We start from the raw sequence: 26,731 nt of genomic DNA on the forward strand, positions 1-26,731 counted from the left end.
AGTCCCATCCTCAGGAAGCTTACAGGCTTCTTGAAAAAGTTATGAAAGAAAGTAATTACATTTTAGAGCACACTAATCAGAAAATCCCAGTAGAGGGGCGCCTGGGTGGCTCAGTCGGTTAGGCGTCCGACTTCGGCTCAGGTCATGATCTCGTGGTCCGCAAGTTTGAGCCCGGCGTCGGGCTCTGTGCTGACAGCTCAGAGCCTGGAGCCTGTTTCAGATTCTGTGTCTCCCTCTCTCTCTGACCCTACCCTGTTCATGCTATCTCTCCCTGTCTCAAAAATAAAATAAACATTAAAAAAAGAAAAAAAGAAAAAAGAAAATCCCAGTAGAACCGCCTTCAAACTATATTTAGACCCTCAGGACCTCCACTGTTAACTACCCTGTCGCAGTCAGTCTCACACCGCACAGGGATCACTGCAACAGCCTTTCAACGGCCTCTCTGCTTCTATCCTTACTCCACGAACAGTTTATTTTCCACACAGCAGTGAGAATGTATCCTATAAAGATGTAAACAAGTTTTGTCACTTCCCTTGTCAGAACTCTCCAATGGCTTCCCATCTCATCAGCAGTAAAAACCAAAGTCTGTACAAAGGCCTGAAAGGCCCTGCATAAGGTGGACCTGATTAGCTCACAGACCCAAACTCTCTTCACTCACTGTGCTGGAGCCACACTAGCCTCCCTGCTGGTTTTTCAACATGCCAAGCATGCTCCTACCTCAGAGACTTTCCACTTGTTCCACATGAATGAAACATGGTTGTTCCAGAAACCCACATGACTCATTTCCTCACTTCTTTCAGTTCTTCCTGAGCTATGCCCTTCTCAGAGAAGTCTTCCCTGACAATCCTATTTGAAATTGCAACCACCCAAAACGCTTCTTATGCCTCCTTCCCTGCTTTATTTTTCTCAATAACACCAGTTGTTTCCCTCTGTCCGTTTTCGTATGTTTTGGGGGTTTTTGCCTATTTCCACCTACAAGAATATAAGCTTTACCAGGATAAAGATTTTTTTTTTAATGTTTATTTATTTTTGAGAGAGGAAGAGAGAGAGAGACAGAGCACGACCAGGGGAGGGGCAGAGAGAGGGAGACACAGAATCCAAAGCAGGCTCCAGGCTCTGAGCTGTCAGCACAGAGCCAGACGCAGGGCCCAACTCACGTACGGCGAGATCATGACCTGAGTGGAAGTCGGACGCTTAACCGACTGAGCCACCCAGGTGCCCCTTCCAGGATAAAGATTGTTGACTATTTTACTCACTGTCATATCTCCAGCATCCAGAACAGTGTCTGACAACAATAGATATTTGATAAATAAGTGTATCTCAGAATAATCATTATCAAAAGGATAGGAAATACAACTCCCCAGAAGCACATGGAATAAGCATCTATCCTACATGTGAGTCAAGTGAAGTTTACTGAAAAAGTAATTATCTGTAATGAGACCTGAAGGATAATAAGATATTAACCAGGCAGAAAAGTAAAAGAACAGGTAAGACATGGGGATCAGCATACAGATGTCCAGAGATAAGAAAAAACTTGGCACACCTTAAAAGCAGGAAATCTGTATGCCTGGATCAAAGAGCATAAAGAAACAGAACCATACATATAAGGTCAATTGATTTCCCACAAAAGCAAAAATTTAATTCAATAGGAAAAGGTAACATTTCAACAAATAGTACTGAAACAACTATATAAAAAGCTGTGGTTTCCATATCCATATGGAAAAAATGAACCTCAACCACTATCCCATACCATACACAATATTTTAAAAGAAACCACAGACTTAAATATACACACTAAAATGAATTTTTTTAAGGACCATTGGTACACATAGGAGAAAGCCTCTATGACACTGAGCTAGGCAAAAAAATTCATAGAACGACCCAAAACGCACTATCCATAAGAGAAAAGGCTGACAAACTGGACTTCACCAAAATTAAAAACTTCTCTTTGAAAGACACCATGAACAAAATGAAAAGCAAACCACAGACTAAGAAAAAAACATAACATCACATATATCTGATTGTGGTGTAAAGTCGAAAATTGAGACCCAGTATTATGCACTCCTTTGTCAACAGGTGAGGGAAGAGCTTCACGTGGCCTAACTACAAGTTCCCTCCCCACTCTGCTCCCACAGATAGGGGCCTGCAGTCAAACACCCCTCCTCTTCACAGAGCCTGCGTATGCCTAAACAGCAGATTTCAGTTCCCTGTCAGCCCACAGAATTATTCTAACAAGCCAATCATATGCTCCAGGAACCAAGGGGCATCTCATCCTCTTGATACTATAAACCTTGCCTCTCTCAGCCCGTGGTTGTTCATTTCGTTCCCGAGTCCAATCCTCATATGGCCCTTCATGGCATACAGTGTCCTCCTGGGCCATGAGTCTTTTGAATAATAAACTGCTGTTGACTTCATCTGTCCAGTGTCAGGTTAGTTTATGTTCAGCCATCCCTGTGAGCCCAGGACAGGAATCCTTCCCTAGCCAACAGGGCAAATAGGAGGCAATCAAACTATCGACAAGACTTGCACCCAGAGTAGATAAATAACTCTTACAATTCAATAATAAAAAGAGAAATAATCCAACTTTTAAAGTGGTCAGATTTCCAGTTGCAGACAGAAAGGAACAGATACACTTTTCCCTATTCTTCCTGTTGAGCACACCTAACATCCCTAGACATTATATATAAAACAAACATAAGAAAACTCTAAAAGGTGAAGAGAAGGAAGACCAGCTAAGGATCTTGGGATCCAAGCACTGATACAATGATGAATACTCTGGGTTTTCTTTTGCATCATATATTCCAGACTGGGTGCTGGAGAAGCTGGCAACCTGGAAACTTCAGGGAGCGCTTACAAAAAAACCTGCCCTCTCTAGCCAAAGGAGCAGGAAAATGCGGGTCATCAATGAGTAGTTCAGTGGGTACTAAGGATGGAAGCCAGACTAGAAAGGGATAAAGAGTGAACAAAGACATTTGCTTCTGGCGATTCATTATACTAAATACTCTGAACAACCATCCTGGTGATAACTAAAGGATATAAAAAATGACTTATTATATTACATATTATACACATTACATGTTTGATATAAACTGAATGTGTATCCTCATATTGGAATTATGTTGAAGTTATATTGAAATCCTAACTCCCAATGTGATGCTATTAGGAGATGGGGTTTTAGGGAGGTGATTAGGTCAGAAGGGTGGAACCCTCAGGAATGTGATTAGTGCCCTTGTACAAGATCTCAGCTCTCTTGCCGCTTCAGCAATATGAGGATGGCCACCTATAAACCAGGAAGCAGGCCCTCACCAGACACAGAATCTGCCTTGATCTTGAACTTCCCAACCTCCAGAACTCTTGAGAAGTAAATGTTTGTTGTTTAAGCCACTGAGTCTATAGCACTTTTGTTATAACAGCCCATACGAAGACAATATTACACATTATCTTAAATAATAAAATATGACATAAATATCATATGAATAAAGCAAGGTATTGCTTTATTTCTATTTCTTTTTTAAGTTTTTTATTTTGAGGAGGGGAGGGGCAGAGAGAAAGGGAGAAACAATCCCAAGCAGCTTCTTCACTGTCAGTACCAAGCCTGACATGGGTTCAGTCTCACAAACTGTGAGATCATGACCTGGACCAAAATCAAGAGTAGGACGCTTAATGGACTGAGCTACCCAGGTGCCCTTCTGACTATTTCTTTAAAGTCCCAGAGACATTTCAAATTCCATATAGATGGCTGCTAAGGGCACAGAGTTAAAACCTAGGGTTTGTACAAAGTGGGATGCCAAGGTAAAAGGGAAACAAACTGAAAGAGAGACTGATAGAAAGAGACAGAGAGAGAGAGAAAGAGAGAGAGAGAGAGAGAGAGATCACCCAAGACCTTGACAAATATGTACCCAAGCACTGGGCATATGAACCTCTGGAGCAGTATTATATGCCAATAGGAATAATTCATGACATGGGTAAAAACTAGTGGCAGGAGGGACAGAAAATAAAATGAGAATGTGAGAGAATGGAATCCGGAGCACAAGAGAACGGATTGAAATTTGATAAGAAAAGGAACTGTTTTCTGTGTACTAAAAAAAGAGAGAACAAAGGTGCCAGGTATAGCTTTGGACATTCAGCCAATACTTCCTATGATATAGAAGGTGACTGAGGGAAGATGGGAGAGGGTAGCACACATGAGAGATATGAGGATATAGAAGGCAGTAAAACTATCTCAAAGAGTAGGAAAATGACCCTAAGAAGAAAATACAGCAGGATCACCAGGCACTGCTCACTACGCACTAGAGACTCTTTTTTTTTTTTTTTTTTTGATCCAACTGAGGTCAACAGTTAAACTTGCTCTTAATAAAGTTCAACTGATACTTTTATTCTCACTTTCATGGTCTTTTACATCTTCTCAAGGTTAATACCCATATACATGAAATCAGATGGCCAGAAAGAGACAACACAGGGAGATGAATGCATAGAGACAAAACCAGAAATACACAAGACAGAAAACAGACTCACCAGCAAACAGGTGTGGAAAGGGGAGCACAGAAAAGGGGAACTAGGTAGGCAGTACAACTGGGCCCAGAAAGGGGCAAGTGACAAAAACTGTCAGAGCAGAATGTGAGTGCATCCATATCTTAAGGACATTATTGGTGGTTTTTATGTTCTTCTCTTCCCTTTTCTCATTTTTCTATAATGAGCAAACAATGTTTGTTAAAAATAATTAATCATAATAAAGCAAATACTAAGGCTAACTTCTCAAAAATATTGAGTTCTTTCTTACTTTCCCCATTACTTTTTAATAAACTATGAAAGATAAAAGTTCTTGCAAAGTTGTAAAGACAGCAAATAATGTATAAACTTTATAGACAAGTTAATCTAATTTTTCATTAACTCAGTAGTTCATGCCAGTACAAACACTAATTAATTGGTAATTTTTATAAACAGATGTTAAAATCTTCCTTAAGTTCAGATGACATTAGTAATGAAGACAAATTAACAATATTAATTTTCAATTTTAATATACACTTTCTTAGTCTTAGAACTAAACACCGTATTTTTCTAGAAGTGTGATTCAAAAGTCACATTCCAGTTTGTAAGAAGGATGAGACCTTTCCTACGAAAGTTTAAATTACTGACCACTACTTCAAGCCTCTGCTCGTTTTCCTCTAATAATACCAAATTTTATTGCCAAATTATTATTTCCATACCTCTGAAGAGCTTTCATTATTGACATCCACTGTGTTTATAGGAGCAGCTGATGAATCTAAATCAGAACCTTGAGAGCCAACTCTCCCAGGAGTCTGAAACAGAGAAAAGAGAAAAAAAAATTCAAAGTAGGTATTAATAATACATTCATAAACTACTTAATAATCTAAACAGTAAACAGGGCTAGCCTTACACATAAAAGGAGAAGACAAATACCACTAGCAGCTATCCTTCATTGCAGAGTGTGCCCAATACTGTATCAAGGTCTCTGTATGCATTCTCTCATTTTTAGTCTTTTTAAATTAATAAAAAGCTTACATTTGTATATAGTGCCTTAAGTCTTCAACTCACTTATAGTCTTCAACTCACTTTAGTCATAATGACATCTCTGAGAGAGGAAGGGTAAATGTTATCTCTAGAGATAAGAAAACAGATTCAAAGTGGCTAAAAGACTTCTCAAGATTGTATTGTTAACAAAAATCAGAAAGAAGACCTTAGAGAAAAACTGAGAGCTTTCCCCCTAAGATCAGGAACACAACAGGGATGTCCATTCTCACCACTTTTGTTCAACATGGTGTTAGAAGTCCTAGCCTCAGCAGGCAGACAACACAAAGAAATAAAAGGCATCCAAGTTGGCAAAGAAATCAAACTTCCACTCTTTGCAGATGACATGATACTCTACATGGAAAACCTGACAGACTCCACCAAAAAACTGCTAGAGCTGATGATACATGAATTCAGCAAAGTTGCAGGATATAAAAAATCAATGTACAGAAACCGGTTGCATTTCTATACACCAATAATGAAGCAAGATAGAGGTATCAAGGAATCGATCCTATTTACAATAGCACCAAAAACCATAAAATACCTAAGAATACACCTAACCAAAGAGGTAAAAGATCTGTACACTAAAAACTAGAAAGCTTATGAAAGAAACTGAAGAAGACACAAAGAAATGGAAAAATATTCCATGCTCATGGATTAGAAGGACAAATATTGTTAAAATGTCAATATTACCCAAAGCAATCTACTTATTCAATGCAATCCCCATCAAAATTCTTCACAGAGCTAGAACAAACAATCCTAAAGTTTGTATGGAACCAGAAAAGATGCCGAATATCCAAGGTAATGTTGAAAAAGAAAACCAAAGCTAGAGGCATCACAATCCCAGACTTTAACCTATATTACAAAGCTGTAATCATCAAGATGGTTTGGTACTGGCACAAAAACAGACACGGAGACCAACGCAACAGAACAGAGAACCCAGAAATGGACCCACAAATGTATGGTCAACTAATCTTCAACAAAGCAGAAAAGAGCATCCAATGGAAAAAAGACAGTCTCTTTAGCAAATGGTGCTGGGAGAACTGGACAGCAACAACATGCACAAGAACGAAACTGGACCACTTTCTTATACCACACACAAAAATAAATTCTAAATGGATGAAAGACCTAAATGTGAGACAGGAAACCATCAAAATCCTATAGGAGAAAACAGGAAGCAACATCTTTGACCTCAGCCACATCAACTTCTTACTTGACACATCTCCAGAGGCAATGGAAACAAAAGCAAAAATGAACTATTGGGACCTCATCAAGATAAAAAGCTTCTCTGCACAGCGAAGGAAACAATTAGCAGAACTAAAAGGCAGCCTATGGAATGGGAGAAGATATTTGCAAATGATATATATCAGATAAAGGGTTAGTATCCAAAATCTATAAAAAACTTACAAAATTCAAAACACACACCAAAAATAAATAATCCAGAGAAGAAATGGGCAGAAAACATGAATAGACACTTTTCCAAAGAAGACATCCGGATGGCAAACAGACACATGAAAAGACGCTCAACATCACTCATCATCAGGGAAATACAAATCAAAACCACAATGAGATAATACCTCACACCTGTCAGAATGGCTAAAATTAACACCTCAGGCAACAACAGATGTTGGCAAGAATGTGGAGAAAGGAGAACCCTTTTGCACTGTTGATGGGAATGCAAATTGGTGCAGCCACTCTGGAAAACAGTATGCAGGTTCCTCAAAAAATTAAAAATAGAACTACTCTATGACCCAGCAATTGCACTACTAGATATTTATCCAAAGGATACAGGAGCGCTGCATTGAAGGGGCACATACACCCAAGTGTTTATAGCAGTGCTACTGACAATAGCCAAAGTGTGGAAAGAGCCCAAATGTCCATCAGTGGATGAAAGGATAAAGAAGATGTGGTGTATATATATACAATTGAATATTACTCAGCAATCAAAATGAATGAAGTCTTGCTATTTGCAACAATGTGGATGGAACTAGAGTGTATTATGCTAAGCAAAATAAGTCAGTCAGAGAAAGACAAATACTGTATGATTGCACTCATCAATGGAATATAAAAAACAAACAGATGAACTAGGGGAAAGGAAGGAAAACTAAGATAAAAACAGAGAGAGGCAAACTATAAGAGACTCTTAAATACAGAGAACAAGCTGAGAGCTGCTGGAAGGGGGTGGGGGGATTTTAAATGGGTGACGGGCATTAAGGAGCACACTTCAGATGAGCACCAGGTATCATATGTAAGAGATTAATCACTGGGTTCAACTCCTGAAGCCAAGACTACACTGTATGTTAACTAACTTGAATATAAATTAAAAAAAAAAAAATCTAAAATGCTAATCTTCTGATTCCTCTTGCATTGCTCTCTCTACTACACCAACTAAACTACAATCATTTGAGGGTTGCTAAAAAGATCAACACAGCCCATCCATCTGCCATCCATGCCAACCATTACCAATCTGTCTCTAATACTTGATATTCCATCCCAATGATATATACAATCTGGAGGATTAAAGGTCTTCTTCTTTTTCTCCTCTAACATCATCATTCATTACTATCTAGATGTTACCTTAAAGGAACTGAAAATCTAGTAAAACACTGGGCAAGATTCAGAGCACAACAACTAACTTAATAATCCTCAGCAAAAAAACATTAATGGTACATACTATCATTATTTCCATTTCACACGAGAGAAATGAGGTGTGGAAATAAGTAATTTGCCCAAAGTCACATGGCTAATTAATGGAAGAAAGGATTTTAACTTGAGCAAACCAGCTCATCACTAAACCATACTGCTTCTCTGCTGGACATCTCCACTGAGATGTACCGTAAGCACCCAAGACTGAGAGCAATTCACTACACATTTGTCTCAACAAGCAAACATCCTATTCATAACTATTAAATATTTAACATAAAATGCCGAGTAAGGAAAAAGTGATACTACTTTGAAATTCATCCATTAAAATGATTATAAAAGCTGCACAGAAAAATAAGAAAACATACACACTGTAATTATAATTGTGTACAAAAACTATTTATATGAGAGATTCAAAGGATATATATCCCAAAATATAAATAATGATTTCTGTAGCAAAACAGTTATGGATATTTTGGTTTTTAGTTTTTCAGGTTTTGGTGTTGCTCACTTTTTTTTTTTTTTTTTTTTTCGGAATTTTAGATCCATAGTCAAATTACTTGTACAGTGAAACTTTTCTTGATATTAAAAAGAAAAAAAAAAAGAAGCAAACCTCAATAGATGATCCACATTCCTGTCACATTTTCCCAAAATGTAACCTTCTAAAACGTTCTAAACTTATCCAGAGTCTGTCTTTATTGTGTTCATTTAAAATCCATAAGATTCTCATGTTTTAACTATTCTATCATCTATTATCTACCGTACTCTAAAAAACATAGTAAGATTCTTTCCCAAAATGGTATGCTTGAGACATGAATTTATAAATAAGTCAGGTATCTGGATCTGATGACAACTCCTGCATCTGAGAAAAAAGAAAGAAGCTGAATGGTGAAAAAGTTAAAGAGCCTTTAAATTACATACTTAATATAAAGAACTGTATAAAACTAGCAATTCATTTTTGACCCATCAACATTTCAACAGTTTCATCCCACAAGAGGTTTTAAAACTAGTGACCCTATCCTCAAAAGCACTGGAAACAAAAGCTGTACCTCCTAAGAACTACATTTTCCCCATTTCTGTACCCTTTATTTTTCCAGAGTAGAGGTGGCTTTTCTTCTGGGATTTACCTTCCCAGAAAAGTAAGCAAGTCAAAGATATAACTACATAATCCTACTACCACCATCAAAAAAATCTTTTATCAAGTTTGCCAAAAATAGTCCTAGTAAACAGACCTAAGTAAGCCCAAGAAGCCTAGGGAGTAAAAGGAAAGAACAGGGGACTAGCCATATTTTGCTAATCCATAGAATATAATGTAGTTATTAAAAATAAACAAATAATAAAAGAAGTAGTTCTGAAAGTGCTGGTACTTAAAGATCTCCAAACTATATTCAGTGAAAAAATTTCAAAGCCAATATGAAGACTATGATCATATCTGTATAATATTAATGGATATATGCGTCAGAAAATTGTGGAAAAATACAAAGACACTATTACCAGTGTTGCCTAGGGAGGGGACCTTCTACTTTTCATTTCACACCTCCTGTATTCCTAATTCTAACTCCTGGCTGTCAGCCTCAAACTTCACGTAAAATTTGTCTCTTAAGTCCTTCTTACTTGCTCTAAGTCTTCAACCTTGAAAATGTTCACTAATACTCTTTATTCTCATCTCCATTATAATTCTAACACCTTTAAACTTGTTTCATAATTCATTTTTGCTAATTACTTTTTTTTTTTTTTTTGTCCTGAAACTTCCTTCTTATTTCTCTGCCTTCCTAAAACAGAATATATCCTGAAGGAAGAAAGCTTACTCAGACTGTTGCAATAATATGACCTAGAAAACTTATGGTACCAATGACCTCACGGAAGCTTCTCTATCCATCATAAAACCACATACAATAATAGTAAGCTTCTCAGGACATCTGGCTGGCTCAATCGGTAGTGTGTGTGACTTTTGATCTCGGGGTCATGAGTTCCAGCCCCGTGCTGGGTGGAGAGGTTACTTAAGATAAATAAATAAATAATTTTTAAAAATGGCGAGCCTCTTTGCCAACATACCACATTTAACTAACTCATTTTCATCAGCTTTCAACTGAGAACAATTCCTATTTTCTGAAATGTGAGCAATTCCACCTAACCTGGAACCATCCTACAACTTTAATGAGTAAGCAAATACAATCACTCATGTTGTTAAATTATTAATGTTAAATTGAGTGCAATTCCTATTCAATTTGTCTTTCAAAGGGGCTTCTAAGAGGCTATCCCCCGGTTGTATCTAATTTCAATCCTCTCCAAAATTTCCTAAGTACTAACACACAATATACTTCTGAATCCTAAGTCTTTCCTGACTAACATACTGACACGCAATACTACCCTATGCCAGAGACGGGTGTCAGAAGCATATATTTACCTAATGCAACTGGCTCCTATTTTCAGCAGCGCCTATTAAGTGTTCCAAAAGCAAAAGTCCACCTAAATCTAGGAATAGTGATTCAGAATACAGAAGCCGGAGTCTCACAGATCTACATTCATTCCAGTTACCCACTAAGAAGCTTTGTAGATTTATTTAACTTCTCTAAGCCCCAAATTCCCATTTGTAAAGTGGGACTAATAATGTCAGCCTCACAGAACGGTTGTAAGAATTACATGAAATAATACACTTAAAATGTTTAAAACACTGCCTAGCATTTGGTAGATATACTGTACATAGTAGTCATTCATATCATTAAGACGAGAAACAAAGTTTAAAAGTTGGAAAACATCTCAGAAATTATATTCCAATTGTATCACTTCATAGATGATGAAACTAGCCCTAGAAACTAAGCTTACTTGATTGACATCACTCTCGTAATGGTAAAGTTGCAATTAAAACAGGTTTCCCAGGTCCCAATTCAATATTCTCTCTACTAACCAAAATATTTCTTGGTCATCTGTCTGATCCCCATCAAGAAAATTTCTCTAATCTCAACTTCTTCAAGGAAGAATTACAGGGACAGGACAAGATCACGGGTCCTCCCAGCTCTAAAATTCTCATTCCATGATTCATTTGAGTCCTAAACTGGCTAACTTAAAAGCATGTCCAGGGGTGCCTGGGTGTTTAGTCAGTTAAGCTTCCAGCTCCTTTTTGGCTCAGGTCATGATCTCATGGCCCATGAGATCAATTCCCATGTGGGGCTCTGTGCTGATAGCAAGGAGCCTGCTTGGGATTCTCTCTCTCTTTCTCTCTGCTCCTCCCCTGTGCTCGCTCACTCTCTCTCAAAATAAACAGGAAGAAAAACACAGAAACAATCAACTATATTTCCAATCTCTATATACACTTTGCTTTCTTATGAACATTTTCAAAACTCTAAAACTTTTACCAGTTATTAATGGTTATGTGAAAGTAACATCTCTCAAAAGCAGCCAATCAAAAAGAAAAAAAAAAGAAAAAGGCAGTCAAATCAGTAAGAGACTGAGACTATTAAAACTAATTACAGATAAGTTATTAGTAACTAAATTGGGCTTACAGACATCATACAATTAAGTCAATATTAAGTAAAGGAGTAAAAGTATTTAATATCCAACATTTTTTAAATATCTAACATATAATCACAATTGAGCTATATATTTGAAGCAAATTTAGAGTATCAGGTGTTTTGATTCAAAAAATAAGGATAGGCAGACACAAAAATATACCAAAATAGGGTTCAAAATCTAGTTTTAAGAAGAGGCCACTTTTCAGGGCACCTGGGTGGCTCAGTCGGATAGCGTCCAACTTCAGCTCAGATCATGATCTCACAGTTCGTGAGCTCGGGCCCCACATCAGGCTCTGTGCTGACAGCTAGGAGCCTGAAGCGTGCTTCAGATTCTGTGTCTCCCTCTCTCTCTGCCCTTACCCCACTCACACTGGTCTCTTTCTCTCAAAAATAAATAAACATTACAAAAATAAAAAGAAGAAGCCACTTTTCATTCTTTAAGTCTTAAAATCTGTTGAGGGAACTGGGAATGGTGCTGATAATAAAACCTCCCGAACAGAGCATCAGTGTGCCACACTCAAAATCCCAGCAAATGGTCTTGCATGGTACTTTAGAATCTAGCAAATTCTAATCTACTGACTACAGATTCCTTTTCTAAGAGATCTATAGAGGATCAGTTTCAAAGAAGTAGAACACAAAGATAATAAAATTAAAATCCATCCTGAATATAATCATGTTTTATGACACAAAAATCTCTAAGACACACTATCCAAATAGCAGATGATTCATAATCTGGGCTCCCAAGGAAACAGACTCTGAGGCCCTGAAAACTACAAGCAGTTTTACTGGGCAGTGCTCCCAAGAACACCTGTACGGGCACAGGGGCAATACAACAGGGCAGAGGAAGCAGACGAACAGTACTAATCAGTAGCACAATTATAACAGTGGCCTTAGTTAATCCCACCAAGAGTCCTAAAGCTGGATGGCCCTTCACAGAAGTCCCTAACCAAGGCAAGAGGAGGATTCTTTGTATTCTCCACATTAACCAGTAATGAAGTACAGGCTGTTTCCAGGAAAGGGACATAATCTTGGATCAGGCAGCTTCTTTCTGTTAGGGCAACTCCCAGAGAAGGATGCAGCCAAGAGCCATCGGCAGCCATGACTCCAGGCAGCTAGGGGAATGTGACTCCATCTTAAAGGAAGATCTAGGTGCTGCATCAAAGCATCTACTGCAATGAATGTCCCTTACTTGCATCTGAGATACTTATAAAGGGCTACACGCTGGGGGCAAGGAAGATCTCAGTAGAGAAGGGGACCTACTATCTTCTGGAAACTACTACATGGCAGTGCTGTGACAGTAACCTTACACGAGTTATCAAATTTTATCACTGAATTCTTGCTCTAAAGACAGGTTTTTTTTTTTCCTTAGCAAAGATGCTAGAAAATAGGTTAAAAGTTATTTTGATTTGTTATATAACACTTAAAATGCTACTTCAGGGCTGCAAATGATCTGCAGACTCAAAATCTTGGTACTCTTTTGGTTTTCAAGTAACAGGCTTACCCTGAAAAGCACTTTAGAAATTGCCTAGGTGATGATGCCCTCAGTGGACAGATAAGGAAAGTGAAGTCAAGAGAAACTCCATGATTTGCCTAAGATCACACTGACTGCAGAGATAGAGAACATGAACTCAAGTCTTCTGATTCAAATTCAGGGATTTCTCTACTTGCCCAGGTGCTTTTATACTCAAAAATTTAACAAAATCAAAATAACCCATGAATCTTATTGTAAAGCTGAGTATCCACTTCTTCTAGATTATTTGCATTTTTAAAATGATGCAAGTAAGAAACTTGAATTTTATACTAAAAAAATGTCAATCGGTCATCTGCTAAATGAAATATTCTATCTCTCTATTAACAACTGCTAACATATAACCTCTATGACAGGCATAATGCCAAGCACTTTGTCTACACTATATCATTTACTGCTTTTAACAATCCTTGAATAAAGTCAAAGGGATTGTTCCCATTTAGCCAAGGGGGGAAATACAGTTAAAGAAAGTTAAATAAATTGTCAGCTAAGCTTACATATATAATAACACACTGGGGCGCCTGGGTGGCTCAGTCGGTTAAGCGTCCAACTTCGGCACAGGTCATGACCTCACGGTTCACAAGTATGAGTCCCACATTGGGCTCTGTGTTGACAGCTCAGAGCCCGGAGCCTGCTTCGGATTCTCTGTCTCCCTCTCTCTCTGCCCCCTGCCTGTTTACACTGTCTCTCTCTCTCTCTCAAAAATAAACATTAAAAAATGCATTTTTTAATGTAATAATGCATAAAGCTGGGATTCCATCTGACTTCAAAGCTTGTGCTCTTAATGTTAAACCATCCACAATGCTATAGCCCTGTTGCTTCTCAATTTTCCTTTTCTGATATATTCAAACTTCTATGATATACATGGTTTATTTTCATAACCAGAAACATATTTTATTATTTTTAAATATTTTTATTTTAAAACTAGATCATTGCTTCAAATATTTAAAAGGTACAAGCAGATATGGTTAAATTTAAAAAATGTCTCACAGGACAAAATAAATGCATACTTCCTTATCAGAGATCTGACTCAATATGATTTACCATTTAATCCATCTCACAAGACAATGTATTCTGACATAGCACTGTATAAAGACAGAAATTCTTAATACATTTTCCAAATATTATTTAGCCAATAAAGTCCAAATAAAGTATCAATGAAACTCTAAAAACTTTTATATTAGCATATTTATGTAAAACTTAGCCATAGTCTGATATTAAAAACTGAAATGACGGGGGAAAGGGTGGTTTTAAATTTCAACTACTGCTACAGTCCATGCAACACTTAAACAGATGTCAGTGCAACTAAATTATTCATGTTATTGTATTAAATATGTCAATCAATCATAGTACAGGCAATGGCCACGGTTCCATCCTAAAGTAAACTATCCTACCATAGCCCAGGTTGAGAATACAGTCCAAGACAGCCAGGTTATATGACCCCATGTCTACTGCCATGACAAAAGATGTGATCACCTGGACCAAACAGCAAATATTCACAAGCTAGCTAGCAGCCAATAACATGGCCAAAAAAAAAAAAAAAAAAAAAGAAAAAAAGAAAAAAAAAAGCACCCCAATACCAAGAATGAACTACTGCTGAGTTCCATGCTTATTAGGCCTCTGAACTGCAAACCATGAAGAAAAGTGATCAATTAGCCACATAAACTGGCACTAAATAGATAAACAGTGTAGTCAGGAGATAAAGTAAAAGTACATGAAAGACTTCAGCAAATCAAAGCTATAAACCAGCTAAGGTTTCAAAAGACCATAGACTCTGAGTATGTAGAAGCCATGAAGAAAAAAAAAAAAAAAAAAAAAACTAGAATAGAGGGTAAGAAAATTAGCTGAGAGCAAAATCAAAAGTATATAGATATAGGGGACACAAACATATGAAGAGTTACTGAGTCCTTTAATAGCTCAACTCTAGAGTGATAATCTATAAAGCCCTGTCACGAAGTTCCGAATAGCACTGCCTTAGAGCCTTCAAAGCCTTCCAGTAAAAATGTCTGAGAGGCTCAGCACCATATTAAATGTTTGATTTTGAAATTCTATGAAATTCCATCTTATTGCCAAGTGCATCCTTAAAACCACTACTATGCTATTTTTGAGCTAAGCTGATGGATCCTTTATTCCTAGAACCAAATGAACTTAATCATAACTATTATCACTATTTCAGAGCCATGGTAAAGCTTATTTCTAGAAGAATGATATGTAAAATGTGTGTTTCATGATACCACTCCTAGAAGGAACAGTCCTAAGTATCATATGACCAACTCCACTTCCAGCCTCAGTTGACTAAACCATCAATGAACACCTTTGGCCAGCCAGACACCTATGCACAACCCAACAAGAAAAGATGCCGAGGACATTTTAGTCTTCTCTTGGATTTTGGGAATTGAGACACTGAGTCAGTTGGCTACACAAAACTAAGGTGAAAAGTAAGTAGAACTGTGTGGTCAGATGACCATTTAGGGTCTTCAGCATACTGAGTAGGCAGCAATGAGGAGGATGCACACAGAGACACAATGATGCCAGTGGTCCATGAAAGAGTGAGGCAAAGAGAAAAACTCCCTCTGTCCCTGACACCATTCTCTTCAGACCCAACTGTATAGCAATTCTTATTCATGGATCACTTTGAAATTTTACAATAAATCCCCCTTTCAACTTAAACTGATTTAAGGAAGTTTATAATTCTTGAAAATAAAAATCATTAGGGCTACCTGGGTGGGTCAGTTGGTTAAGCAACTGAATTTGGCTTGGGTCATGATCTCACAGTTCATGGATTCAAGCCACACATCGGGCTCCACGCTGGCAGTGTGTGTGGAGCCTGCTTCGGATTCTCTTGCTCTTCCTCTCTCTCTGCCCCTTCCCCCACTTGTGCTTTCTCTCTCTCTCTCTCTCAAAAAAAAACAGGGGTCCCTGGCTGGCTCAGTCGGTTAAGCATCCGACTTCGGCTCAGGTCATGATCTCACGGTCTGTGAGTTCAAGCCCTGCGTCGGGCTCTGTGCTGACAGCTCAGAGCCCGGATCCTGCTTCAGATTCTGTGCCTCCCTCTCTCTCTGCCCCTCCCCTGTTCATGCTCTCTCTCTCTCTCTGTCTCAAAAATAAACATTAAAAAATTAAAAAAAAAAACTTTAAAATAAGATAAAATCATTTATTAGAACGTGGTCTAAGGATGACAAATTTCATTCATGCATTTAATATTAAATTAGTTTCTGCTTCCTCTACTCTACACTCCTCAGGAAGTAATCTGTGCTCCCTGCTTCTACTTCCTTACTTCCCAATTTACCCCTATGACTCTCCTGAAACTGAACTAGGTATGACTCAACTGTTCCATTCAGTGGACACTTCTCTGTCCTTATTTGACTTGACTTCTCTACAACATCTGTACGTATCTAATACTTGCCTCCACTTGTCTCCTGTGTGTTGGACCTATATTTCCACCTGCCTCGTGAACATCTCCACTGGGATGGCCACACCTCTAGTTCACATTCATCTTCCTCCCCAAACCTGCTCTTCTTCCTCCTCTACTCTTTACCTTAGTCCATTCCATCATCCTCTCAGTTACCCAAACTACTCACAAGTCCAAAAACCCTATCAATTTTACACCTTAATTTTCTTGAAAATCATTCTATTCTTTCTCTATCCCCAAACCATTGTCTAAATTCAAGCTTTAACCATCTCCTGAACTGAAAACTAGAGATCCAGAAATTCTGTTTCAATGGAAGAATTTGGATAAGAGTTCCAAATGATTCTAATGTGCAGCAATTTTAGGAATAAAAAGTTATTATTCTCTAGCCAGTCTCTCCCCTAATGTAGCCATCCTCTCTACACAGCCACCAAGTAGTCAGAGTATGTTAGTGAAAAACCACCAAGCATCAAACACTAACTTAGAGCCTACCCACTAAAAAAGAAAACAAAATCCCCACCATAAGAGAGCTCAAGTCTAGTAGACAAATAGTCAAGTAAACAAATTACAAAAACAACATAAAAATTTTTCTAGAGACCTGAAGTATAATAGCTCTCAAATACTAAATGTGTACCGAATGCTAGATACTGTGGTGAGTGCTTCATGAACATTATTTCATTTAATCCTTCCACAACACTTGAGGTATATAAAATCCTCCATTTACAGATAAAGCAACTGGGTCTCAGAGAGCCTGAAATTTTGTGCAAGATCTCACCCTCATGAGTGGAGGAGCCCAGACCTTAAATGATAGTCTAATACCAAAAGCCTGTTCTCCTAATTAGTATGGGATGTTTTGGGAGAAGAGGAGGGGAAAAAAAAAAAAGCAGGCAAGTAAGTCCCAGTGTCATCTGAACTGAGCAATGCCCACAAGTGATGGTAGGACACTGTGAGCAGAACGAAGCACTTCTACAGAGGTATGAAGGGATGAGAGAACAGGGTAAACACAACTGGTGAGAAAGGCAGGGGCAGAGCATGTGCAGTAGATGGAGATGAGCCTGGAATCCTATAAAGGGACCAGGGCATTATGGGCCTTGTGTGCCAAAGTAAAAAGTTTGGACATCTCCTGTGGGCAGTGATTAGTCACCAACAGATTGTAGACAAAAGAGTGGTTTACCCAATTTACTTTTTATAAAGATTACCTGGAAAAAATATTTTTGGAGGGTTTTCCTTATTACAGATTTCATCATTTAAAAAATTCCAAGGCTCCTTATCGCCTATGGTATATAGACCAAAACTTTCCAGTCTCATCTCTTATAACTACCCCCATCCACATACAGAAATGCTCACAATTCCCCTAATGCTGTGCTCGGCTATTTCATGCTCTTGCATTTGCTTGGCCCCCGTCTCTAAAGATGGCTTCTCTCCCTTGCTCCTCTTGGCCTGTCACTGCCAGTGTCTGTAAGGCCTTCAACAGTCTCCACCCACCCCTCCCCTCACAGTATTCCTCTTTCTTTTGTGCTCACAAACTCTTCCTCTGTGTATCTATTAACACTTAGCACATTACATTGTGGGTTTTTTTAGTTTTTATTTATTTATTTTGAAAGAGGGAGAGCGCACATGAGCAGGGAAGGTCAGGGAGAGAGAGAGAGAGAGGAAGAGAGAGACAGAGAGACAGAGAGAGACAGAGACAGAGAGAGAGAGAGAATCCCAAGGAGGCTCTGCACTGTCAGCCCAGAGCCCGATGTGGGGCTCGAACTCACAAACTGTGAGATCATGACCTGAGCCTAAACTGAGAGTTGGAGGCTTAACCAACTGAGCCACCCAGGTGCTCCAACATCTTCCAAATTACTTTGTAATTATTTAAGTATCTGTCTCCCTCATTAAAACTCCGCAAGAATTTTTATCCCCAAGCCCAGCAATTTGCACAGAATAAATGCCCAATAGTATGATGAATGACTGTACACACATGTACACACACACATACACAAGGAGATTGATAAGAAAAGTGTTCCTTGAAGGAACCTGGAGTATATAGTAACAAAATACCAACATCAGCAATAGCTAACATTTATAGAGAGGTAGTTACTCTGTGCCAGATACTGTCAGAGACGTTTACGTGTATTAATTCAGTCCCCCCTCACAACAACCCTATGAGACAGGTACTATTATTATTAAGGAGACAGAGAAATCAAGTAACTTGCCCAAAGCTACTCAGCTAGTAACTAGGAAACAAATATCACCCTAGACAGTCTGGCTCGAGAGTTCAGACTGTTAACCACTAATTATACTGTCTCTTTAGTTCAAGCAAAAGACCACCAGGATAAGAAGAGAAAACTTAGTTCGAGCCCTGGTTCTTTTGTATCTCAATCGCTATTCTTAACACACTAAAAATAAATCTCCACAGAGAGAAAATAATACCACTTTTTAAAATGTGTTTCATAAATTAGTAATAACTGCATCAAACTTAAATGTGTAACCAATCTAGGAAGCCTTCCCTAACATCTTAGTTTAGATCAGGTCCCTCTTGCTGTATGCTCTTGGGGCTCCCTGTGCTTTTCCTTCCTAAGACTCACCCACATGACCATATAGCTGTGGGATTTTTGAACGTTTCTCTTACACCAAGCTCCACGGGGGTTTATGTCTTTTACTCATCAGTGTGTCCACAACACACAGTGGGCCCACACTAGACATGTGAGGAAAAGATATGTTCAAAAGGTCTTCCTTATACATTACCTTTTTCTGCACACACTGTCGTCATTCTAATGTAAATTATAATTTCTGAGCGCCTAAAATATCAAAATCTCTCCTATCTCACCTCTACCTATACTCTCCTATGGTTTTAATCCATCACATGCAACACTGACAAATTACTCTTCCTTAAAACATTCCTCTCATACTCATTCCACAAACTTTTTAACTCCCAACTCTGTGCCTGAAGAAAGCCAGAATGTCATTCCAAAATATGCCAGGTTAGCATATTGATTATCTTTAATTAAAGGCACTAAAACAGCAGGTATAAGAACACTCTGACCCTCTTTTTTCTTTTTGAAAGCAAGAGATAAAACTCTCATGTGAAAGGCACCCTCGCTGTACCAGGAGGAAAAAAGATTTTCTCATCAGTAGACACAGAGAATTTGCAACTGAGAAATCTGCATAAACAAACCTCTTTAACTAACCTTTATCTTCTTGGCTACTTCTTCACCATTTACTACCCCTAACCCAAACCCACTGTCTTGTCAATTCTTCACAAACGTATTGTTTCTTTGTCTACAAGGTATAAACACCTGGTCTGGTCACTTCTTTGGGTCCTCATACTCTTGTGAAGCTTCTCATATACATGTAAAAATTTAATAAAACTTGCATGCTTTTCTCCTGTTAGTCTGCCTTATGTCAGTTAAATTCTTAGGCCCAGCCAGACACACCCTAAGAAGGTAGAGGAAAATTTTGCCTGTCTTGCATACCAGATATATTTCACTGCTTAATAAAATCTTTTTTTTTTTTTTAGATTTTATTTTTGTAATCTCTACACCCAACATGGGCTCGAACTCACAACCCCAAGACCACGTATTGCATGCTCTTACAACTGAGCCAGCCAGGCACACCTGCTTAATAAAATCTTACTGATTTCATAATGCCTACAGAATAAAGTTCAAAATGTCAGATTTGTCTGCTGAAATAAACAAGAAGAAAAGTTACCCCAGATCTGGATCCCCACTAAAAGACACAGGGCTCCTCAGAGAATTGGCTATTTTCAGGGCTAGGAAAGAGTAATGGATGAGCTTAGAATACACTGTTATACCAAAAAGTAGCGAAGAGGTTAAAAAAAATTATTGGAGAATGTCAAAAGGACACAGGGCCAACCTAATGGGCTCCCACTGTTCAAATCTGACACGATTAGAGCACCAAAATAATTAAGAACAGTGATGAGTTATAAACCATTTTTAAAAACTGAAATTAGTAAAGAAAAAAGGAAGCTGACAGAAAGGAAATGGAGAGGGAGGGAGAGAGGGAAGGAGGAACGGAAACCCAATGACCAATTGGTGAAGGAGAAGGGAATGCTGGAGTGGGAAAATCATCATTTTGCAGTCATTATGGTGAAGACTAGATAGGCAATGAACAACAAAGAATGAACAATGGATGCTAAATTTAAGGGAAATTTTTGATAAGGAGCAAGATATTTGCAGGGTCTTATAAGTAGATGCCTACTAATGGCAAAAGAAGAAAGAATAGTATTATACAGTCAAAAATGGGCTACACCTTGACCTTTGACAAGGTAATCAAATCTAACAGCATCTACGGAGGACAGAAAGACACCCTGGGTCTCCAGATGTGAGGCAACATCTTCTAGGCAACATCCTGGCCAAGAATGCATAATCTCAATCTAATCACAAGAAAATATCACATAAACATAATATGAAGAACAGTGTAGGGGGAAAAAAGCAGGAGGGGATCTGTACTCTTCATAAATACAAACAAATGCTGTGGAAATGTTCCAGATAAAAAGAGACTATAGCAATATGACAACTAAATATAATACCTAATCCTAACTGGACCCTAAACTGGTGAGGGCAAAATGTTACAAAGGACATTCCAGATCAACTGACAAAACTGGAATCATAGATAGTAACTGAACCAAAGTATATTTATGAAGTTGGCAACTATACAGTGGCTATGTAAATAAATATCCCTATTCTTCATTGAAGTATTCAGAGGCAAAAGACCATAACTGATCCTCAAATGAGTCAGAGAAGAAAAAAAAAAAAAAAAAAAAAAAAAGACACAGAAAAAGAAGAGAGAAGAAAGTGAGAAAAATGTTCCTTGTAGTGGCACCTAGGTGCTCAGTAGGTTAAGCATCTGACTCTTAATCTCAGCCCAGGTCATGATCTCACAGTTTGTGAGTTCAAGCCCCACATCTGAAAGCCTGCTTGGGATTCACTCTCTCTCCCTCTCTCTCTGCCCCTCCTCTGTCCTTTCTCTCTCTCTGTCTCAAAATAAATAAATAAACTTGAAAAAAAAAATTTAAAAAGCTGTTCCTTGTTCCTATTATTTTATTCTTGCAACTTTTTTGTAAGTTTGAAACTAGTTCCAAATAAAAAGTTTAAAGTTAAATATGTATTCAACTAAAACGGCACCACCCAATACATAGGGCTATAGAATAATTGAAATATGATTAGTACAAATCGAGATATACTGTTAGTACAAAATACACACCAGATTTCAGATACCTAGTTAAAAACGAGAGAGAGAGAGAATGTAAGATATATCATAATCTTTATATTGAATATCTTAGATACATGGTCAAAAGAAATATGTTTTAAAAATTAATTTCACCTCTTTTTACTTTATCTTTTTTCACCTCTTCTTACTTTAAATGTGGCTACTAGAAACTTCAAATTACATATGAAATTCACATTTGCATTGAACAGGGATGAGCTAGAAAATCAAGCATCTCCACAATGGGGTGTCACACTATCTTTGTAAATTTCTCTCAATTTCTCTGTGCTGTAAACAGATCTCTTCTCTCTAAAAGTCACTTGGTGTAAGCTACTTGAGTGTAAGGACTGTATCTTATTCACTGTTGTATCCCCAGTTTCTAGCACATAGCCAAGTGTTACAAATATCTGCTTACTGAAAAGTAACATGTAAAGGAAGGAGGAAGGCAGGAAGAATGAACTCATTCCCATCTCTGCATCTTTACTTATACTGTAACTCCTTCCTAAAAAGAAACCTTCCTAAGACCTCTCCTACACACACACATTCTCCAAAACCCCACCTCATGCTCATTTTCTCCAAGGAGACTACCCACTCACACAGGATCATTCTGATCTTTCCTCTTCTGTACCACTACAGCCTTCATTGTCTGTACCAATTTCTCTGGCACTTAATCATATCCTTGAGGAAGAAGTTAAGTCTCATATTTTCCCAATATCTTCCACTCTGATTAGCAGAGTGCTGACCATATCAATTGAGTAGTAGTGGAAAGGGCAACAAGGTACCAGAAAAAGAGAAATGGATTGAGTTGGGAAAATCTGGCTCTTGGCTCAGTTTTGACATCTACTAACCGTGTTGCCCTTAGATAAATCACTTAATCTGTTTATACTTCCTCATTTTTAAAATCAAGTAGACCTGCTGACCATAAAAGAAGCCTTTTATTTCTACAATTCTAGAATACTTAAGTCCATTTTTTTCTTTAGCAATGTTATTGGCATAGACCAGCGAAAGGAAATCTAATACTCTAATTAAACCACTGTAAATTCCTTAAGAAAGAAATAGCAACGAAGTTTACATACTGCCTAAAGTACTAAATGCTGATCATCTATCTGTCTGGTCATCAAACACTTTATTATTTTTTTTAAGATTTTATTTTTAAGGAATCTCTATACCCAACGTGGAGCTCAAACCTACAACCCCAAGATCAAGAAGTGCATATTCCACCAATTAAACCAGCCAGATGCCCCATGGTCATCAAGCACTTTAAATTCGTAATTCTCTTCAAAGGACCATTAAGCGAAATAGTCAATACATACATGTTGAAGTAACCATAAAAAGAATTTTTTTTTCTAAATCAGACCCTTTCAAGCCTCAGAAAGACAACTTATAGTAAGCTAATGGAAACAAAAAAAAAAAAAAAAAGGAAGAAGAAAACAGAAACATTTTCTGTAAAGTACCCTGGGACCTTATTGGTGATGTTCAGTGACTCAGAGTTACAACTGACTGCAAGCACATTGTCTGTTTCTTCTTTAAAAATGCTTTTTAAAGGACACTATTCAGAAGAAAATAACAGCAGTTAAAATGAAAAGGTCATCTAAAAAGAGAACGCTAAAGCATGGAGACCATTTCAAACAAATCCCTAAATTAGCAACTTTCATCTTAATATCTTATCACCTCCGCTGAGAAATAAGATTATCAGGGTGGGGTAAAATAAAATGGTTGCCATGTTACATAATTTAAAGATTCTAGTTATACTTGTTAGTGAATACCACCTGTGGAGTCAATAAAGTATATACTGTAGGAATATGCCCTCCTACCAGAAGTTTTCCTGATGGTCCCAACACCCTGACCCAGAGTGGCACCCAGGGCACTCTGTAATTACTTTTAAATGGTCGACATCCTCTATCTGGCTGTGAGTTTTAAAGGGAGGACCCATTTATCAAGTGTTTCCCAGCCCCTTGCATATGTCTGACATTTACTGACACTTAATAAATACACAGGGAACAAAAAGTAACTGAGAAACAATTCAAATTTTATACGTATAAAAGAGTATACATATTTAACACAGTGGTTCTCAATCAAGGGCAATTTTGTCCGTAGGGGAATATGGTAAAGTACGGAGATATTTTTGGTTGTCACGAGGGGAAAGGGAATGGGGGAAGGGTGCTACTGGTCTGAAGTGAGGAGAAGCCAGGGATCCTGCTAAACATCTTATAATTCAAAGGACAGCCCCCCACAACAAAGAATTATCCAGTCACAAATGTCAATAATGCTTTGGTTAAGAAAGTCAGTCTTCAACTGACTTAGTCATATGTGATGATTCTATACCACATCTCAGTAATAACCAGAATAAATTCCAATTTTGCAGTTTTAATTAAAACTTCGGTCACAGTTGATGTGTATGTATCAACACGTGGTCTTTATATAAAAACAGTCCTAATATGATGGTAATGCTTAACAACATTAAACCAAGAGTACTGGAAAGTATTCCATATTTCTGAAAACGAATCTATAAATGCCAGAATACTTTTTTTTTTTAATTAATCTTTTTTTTTTTTAAAGTAATCTTTACACCCAACATGGGGCTCGAACTCACAACTTGAACCCAAGCTCAAGAGTCGCACGCTCCCCGGACTGGGCCAGCCAGGCAACCCTACCAGAAGCTGCTGGTAAGTCAGTAAACACTTTGTTTTATTAATAAACTTTAAAGCAGACCATAGGCAAACTAATTTTCAGATGTGGAACTGTGACAGAAACACAATCTGAAGCATGAGCTAATCCGTTCCTCCAGGTCCCATAAAAGAAAAATCTCCAAGTACTACAAGCAAATCACGCACAGATGTCCTTACTATCGAACACAGGAACTGACGGCAAGGGTAAAGGGCATGCCCTTGCTACTGCCAAAATCATCAGCTTATCAAGATTTTAAAAGACTCTGACAAAACCACTGCAGAAAATCATCAAATGTCAATACAGGGTGGTAGATTCAAAAGTTAACTATTTCTCCCCCAGACGGATGACCAAGTTTCACATGACTTGAACATTTCACAAAGCTATGCAGGAGCCAAGAACACTCCCTTTCCATATAGTGGATGACTCAACTGTCTTTGGCACATTCCTTGGCTGAATACTACAAACGCACTAATTTCTTTTGTCCTCTGAACTAGTGAGGCTACTTCCCCAGCAACCATCTAATGAGTGTGGCCCCAACTTTTCAATCATTTACATTTTGTTGCACCCCCCCCCCCCATCACTTTCAAAAAAAAAAGAAAAAAGCTATCCAAAACAAAAACTTGAGTACAGTAACTCTTGTAGGAAAATATGCCCTATTATTATTCCAGGAACTGATTTCTAAACAACACACCTACAGCTTTCCAATGTTCTTATTTTTTATATCTTAAGGGTTTTTTGTTGTTTTTTTTCCCCCCAGATTTCCAATAGGGATAGTAGCACTGGCAGAAAGTGAAGGAGTATGCGTATATCACTGGATAAGGCTTACTGCGAATTTATTCTTGGAGAGCTCAAAAAGGGTCCTGGGCTGAGAGAGGGAAACGCATTTTTAATTGGGAGTTGGAGGGGGGGGGGGGTTCCAAGAGTGAGTAATATCTTCTTCCTCAGCTGACTTGGCCAGTAAGTGTCGGTACCACGATTGGGCCCGAGCTAGGCCGGGTTTAACCACATTACCCTGCAATACTGTCCAGCCGAGAGTGGCAGGTGCGTGCAAAGTTGGGGGGCGCGGTGGACGCGAAGGATGCAGAGGCTGAGCAAGCCTCCCGCGATCTCCCACGGGGCGCTCTCCACCCGTCTGGACGCACTAACTCCCTTTGCGTTGCCATTCCCGGAGCTGGAAGGAACGCGCCGGCACCACACCCTCCCGCCCCGCCGCCCGTCGCACTGACAGCCCCGCGCGGGAGCGCGGCGCCGGGCCTGGGCGCGCGGGGCCGCCGGGGACTCGGCGCCGGCCCGGGCTCCGGCCTGCCGCCCCGCCGCCGCCGCCCCACCCGCCCTCCCTGCCCCCGAGGCCCGCCCCCGGAGAGGACGGCCGAGGCCTAACCGCCTCCCGGGGCTGCGGGGCCTACAGAAGGAAGGAGCCCGCGCTGAGGAGGGGCGTCCACGCCGCCGCCTGGGCTCCTCAGCTCGGCGGCGGCGCCCGCAGCCCCGGACTCGGGCTCTCCCGCTCACGTGCTGCCGGAAAGACGGTTTCACTCTCTTACCCTCTGCAAAATCCTCCTAAACATGGTTTAAACACCACCCGGGCCGCCGCGGTGACTCTCCGGACCTTACGCGGGACCACTCACTACTCGGGGGTGCGCGGGCGGGAGAGACTGAGCCGGGAAGGGACCGGGGAGGAGGTCGGGGCGAGGCGGTGGCGGCAGCCGCTCGGGCGGCCCCGACTTCCCCACAGGCGGCGAGAGGGAGCGCGCGCGAGCGAGAGACGAGGTAGCCAGCAAGCGCCCGCCCGCCGGCCGGGCTGCCCCCGTAACTGACAGCTGGGCGGACCCGCCCGTCGCGCCACGCCCTCCCGGCCTGTCCATCCGCGGGGGGCGGGGCCCTAAGGGGCCCGGCCCGGCCTGCGACCAATCCGAAGCGACGGCGGCGTGGGCGGCTGCGTGACGGACAGGCGGCAGGACGCTGGCGCCGCCGCTCCTTCCGGCGGGCAAGGGGACGCCGCGGCCGCCGAGCGCACGCCCGCGCTCCGTCAGAGGCCGTGCCCGCGCGCCGACCGCGTGCCCGCCGGGGAGGTGGATGGGGAGACCTGGGCCGCGGCTTGGGGTGGTCCCAGACCTCGGCGGGTGAAGGGGTTACGGGGTGCGCACCTGCGACCAAAACTCAGGCTGCTTCGTCAAATTTGTCAACGTGACCCTGGTCTCGACCGAGCCTGGACTGCATCTTCATTTC

General features: G+C 39.7%; 1 protein-coding gene across 5 annotated transcripts in view; it reads right to left on the reverse strand.

Moving 5' to 3' along the window:
- The window catches only part of EEA1 (early endosome antigen 1), a 114,870-nt gene extending 88,545 nt beyond the window's left edge, over window positions 1-26,325 (reverse strand). For 2 of the 5 annotated variants that reach the window (XM_045463566.1, XM_045463564.1), the window contains exons 1-2: window positions 26,047-26,313; window positions 5,208-5,300 (exon numbers count right to left, since the gene is read on the reverse strand). In XM_045463566.1, the coding sequence (XP_045319522.1) occupies window positions 5,208-5,300; window positions 26,047-26,070 (117 nt within the window). In that variant the 5' untranslated portion in view covers window positions 26,071-26,313. Of the gene's footprint in view, window positions 1-5,207; window positions 5,301-26,046 lie in introns of those variants that run through there. The other 3 variants (XM_045463567.1, XM_045463565.1, XM_045463568.1) reach the window with 3 other exon arrangements.
- Window positions 26,326-26,731: the final 406 nt, after the last annotated feature.

Source organism: Leopardus geoffroyi, chromosome B4 (genome assembly GCF_018350155.1).
Source record: "Leopardus geoffroyi isolate Oge1 chromosome B4, O.geoffroyi_Oge1_pat1.0, whole genome shotgun sequence".
Classification (NCBI taxonomy): domain Eukaryota; kingdom Metazoa; phylum Chordata; class Mammalia; order Carnivora; family Felidae; genus Leopardus; species Leopardus geoffroyi.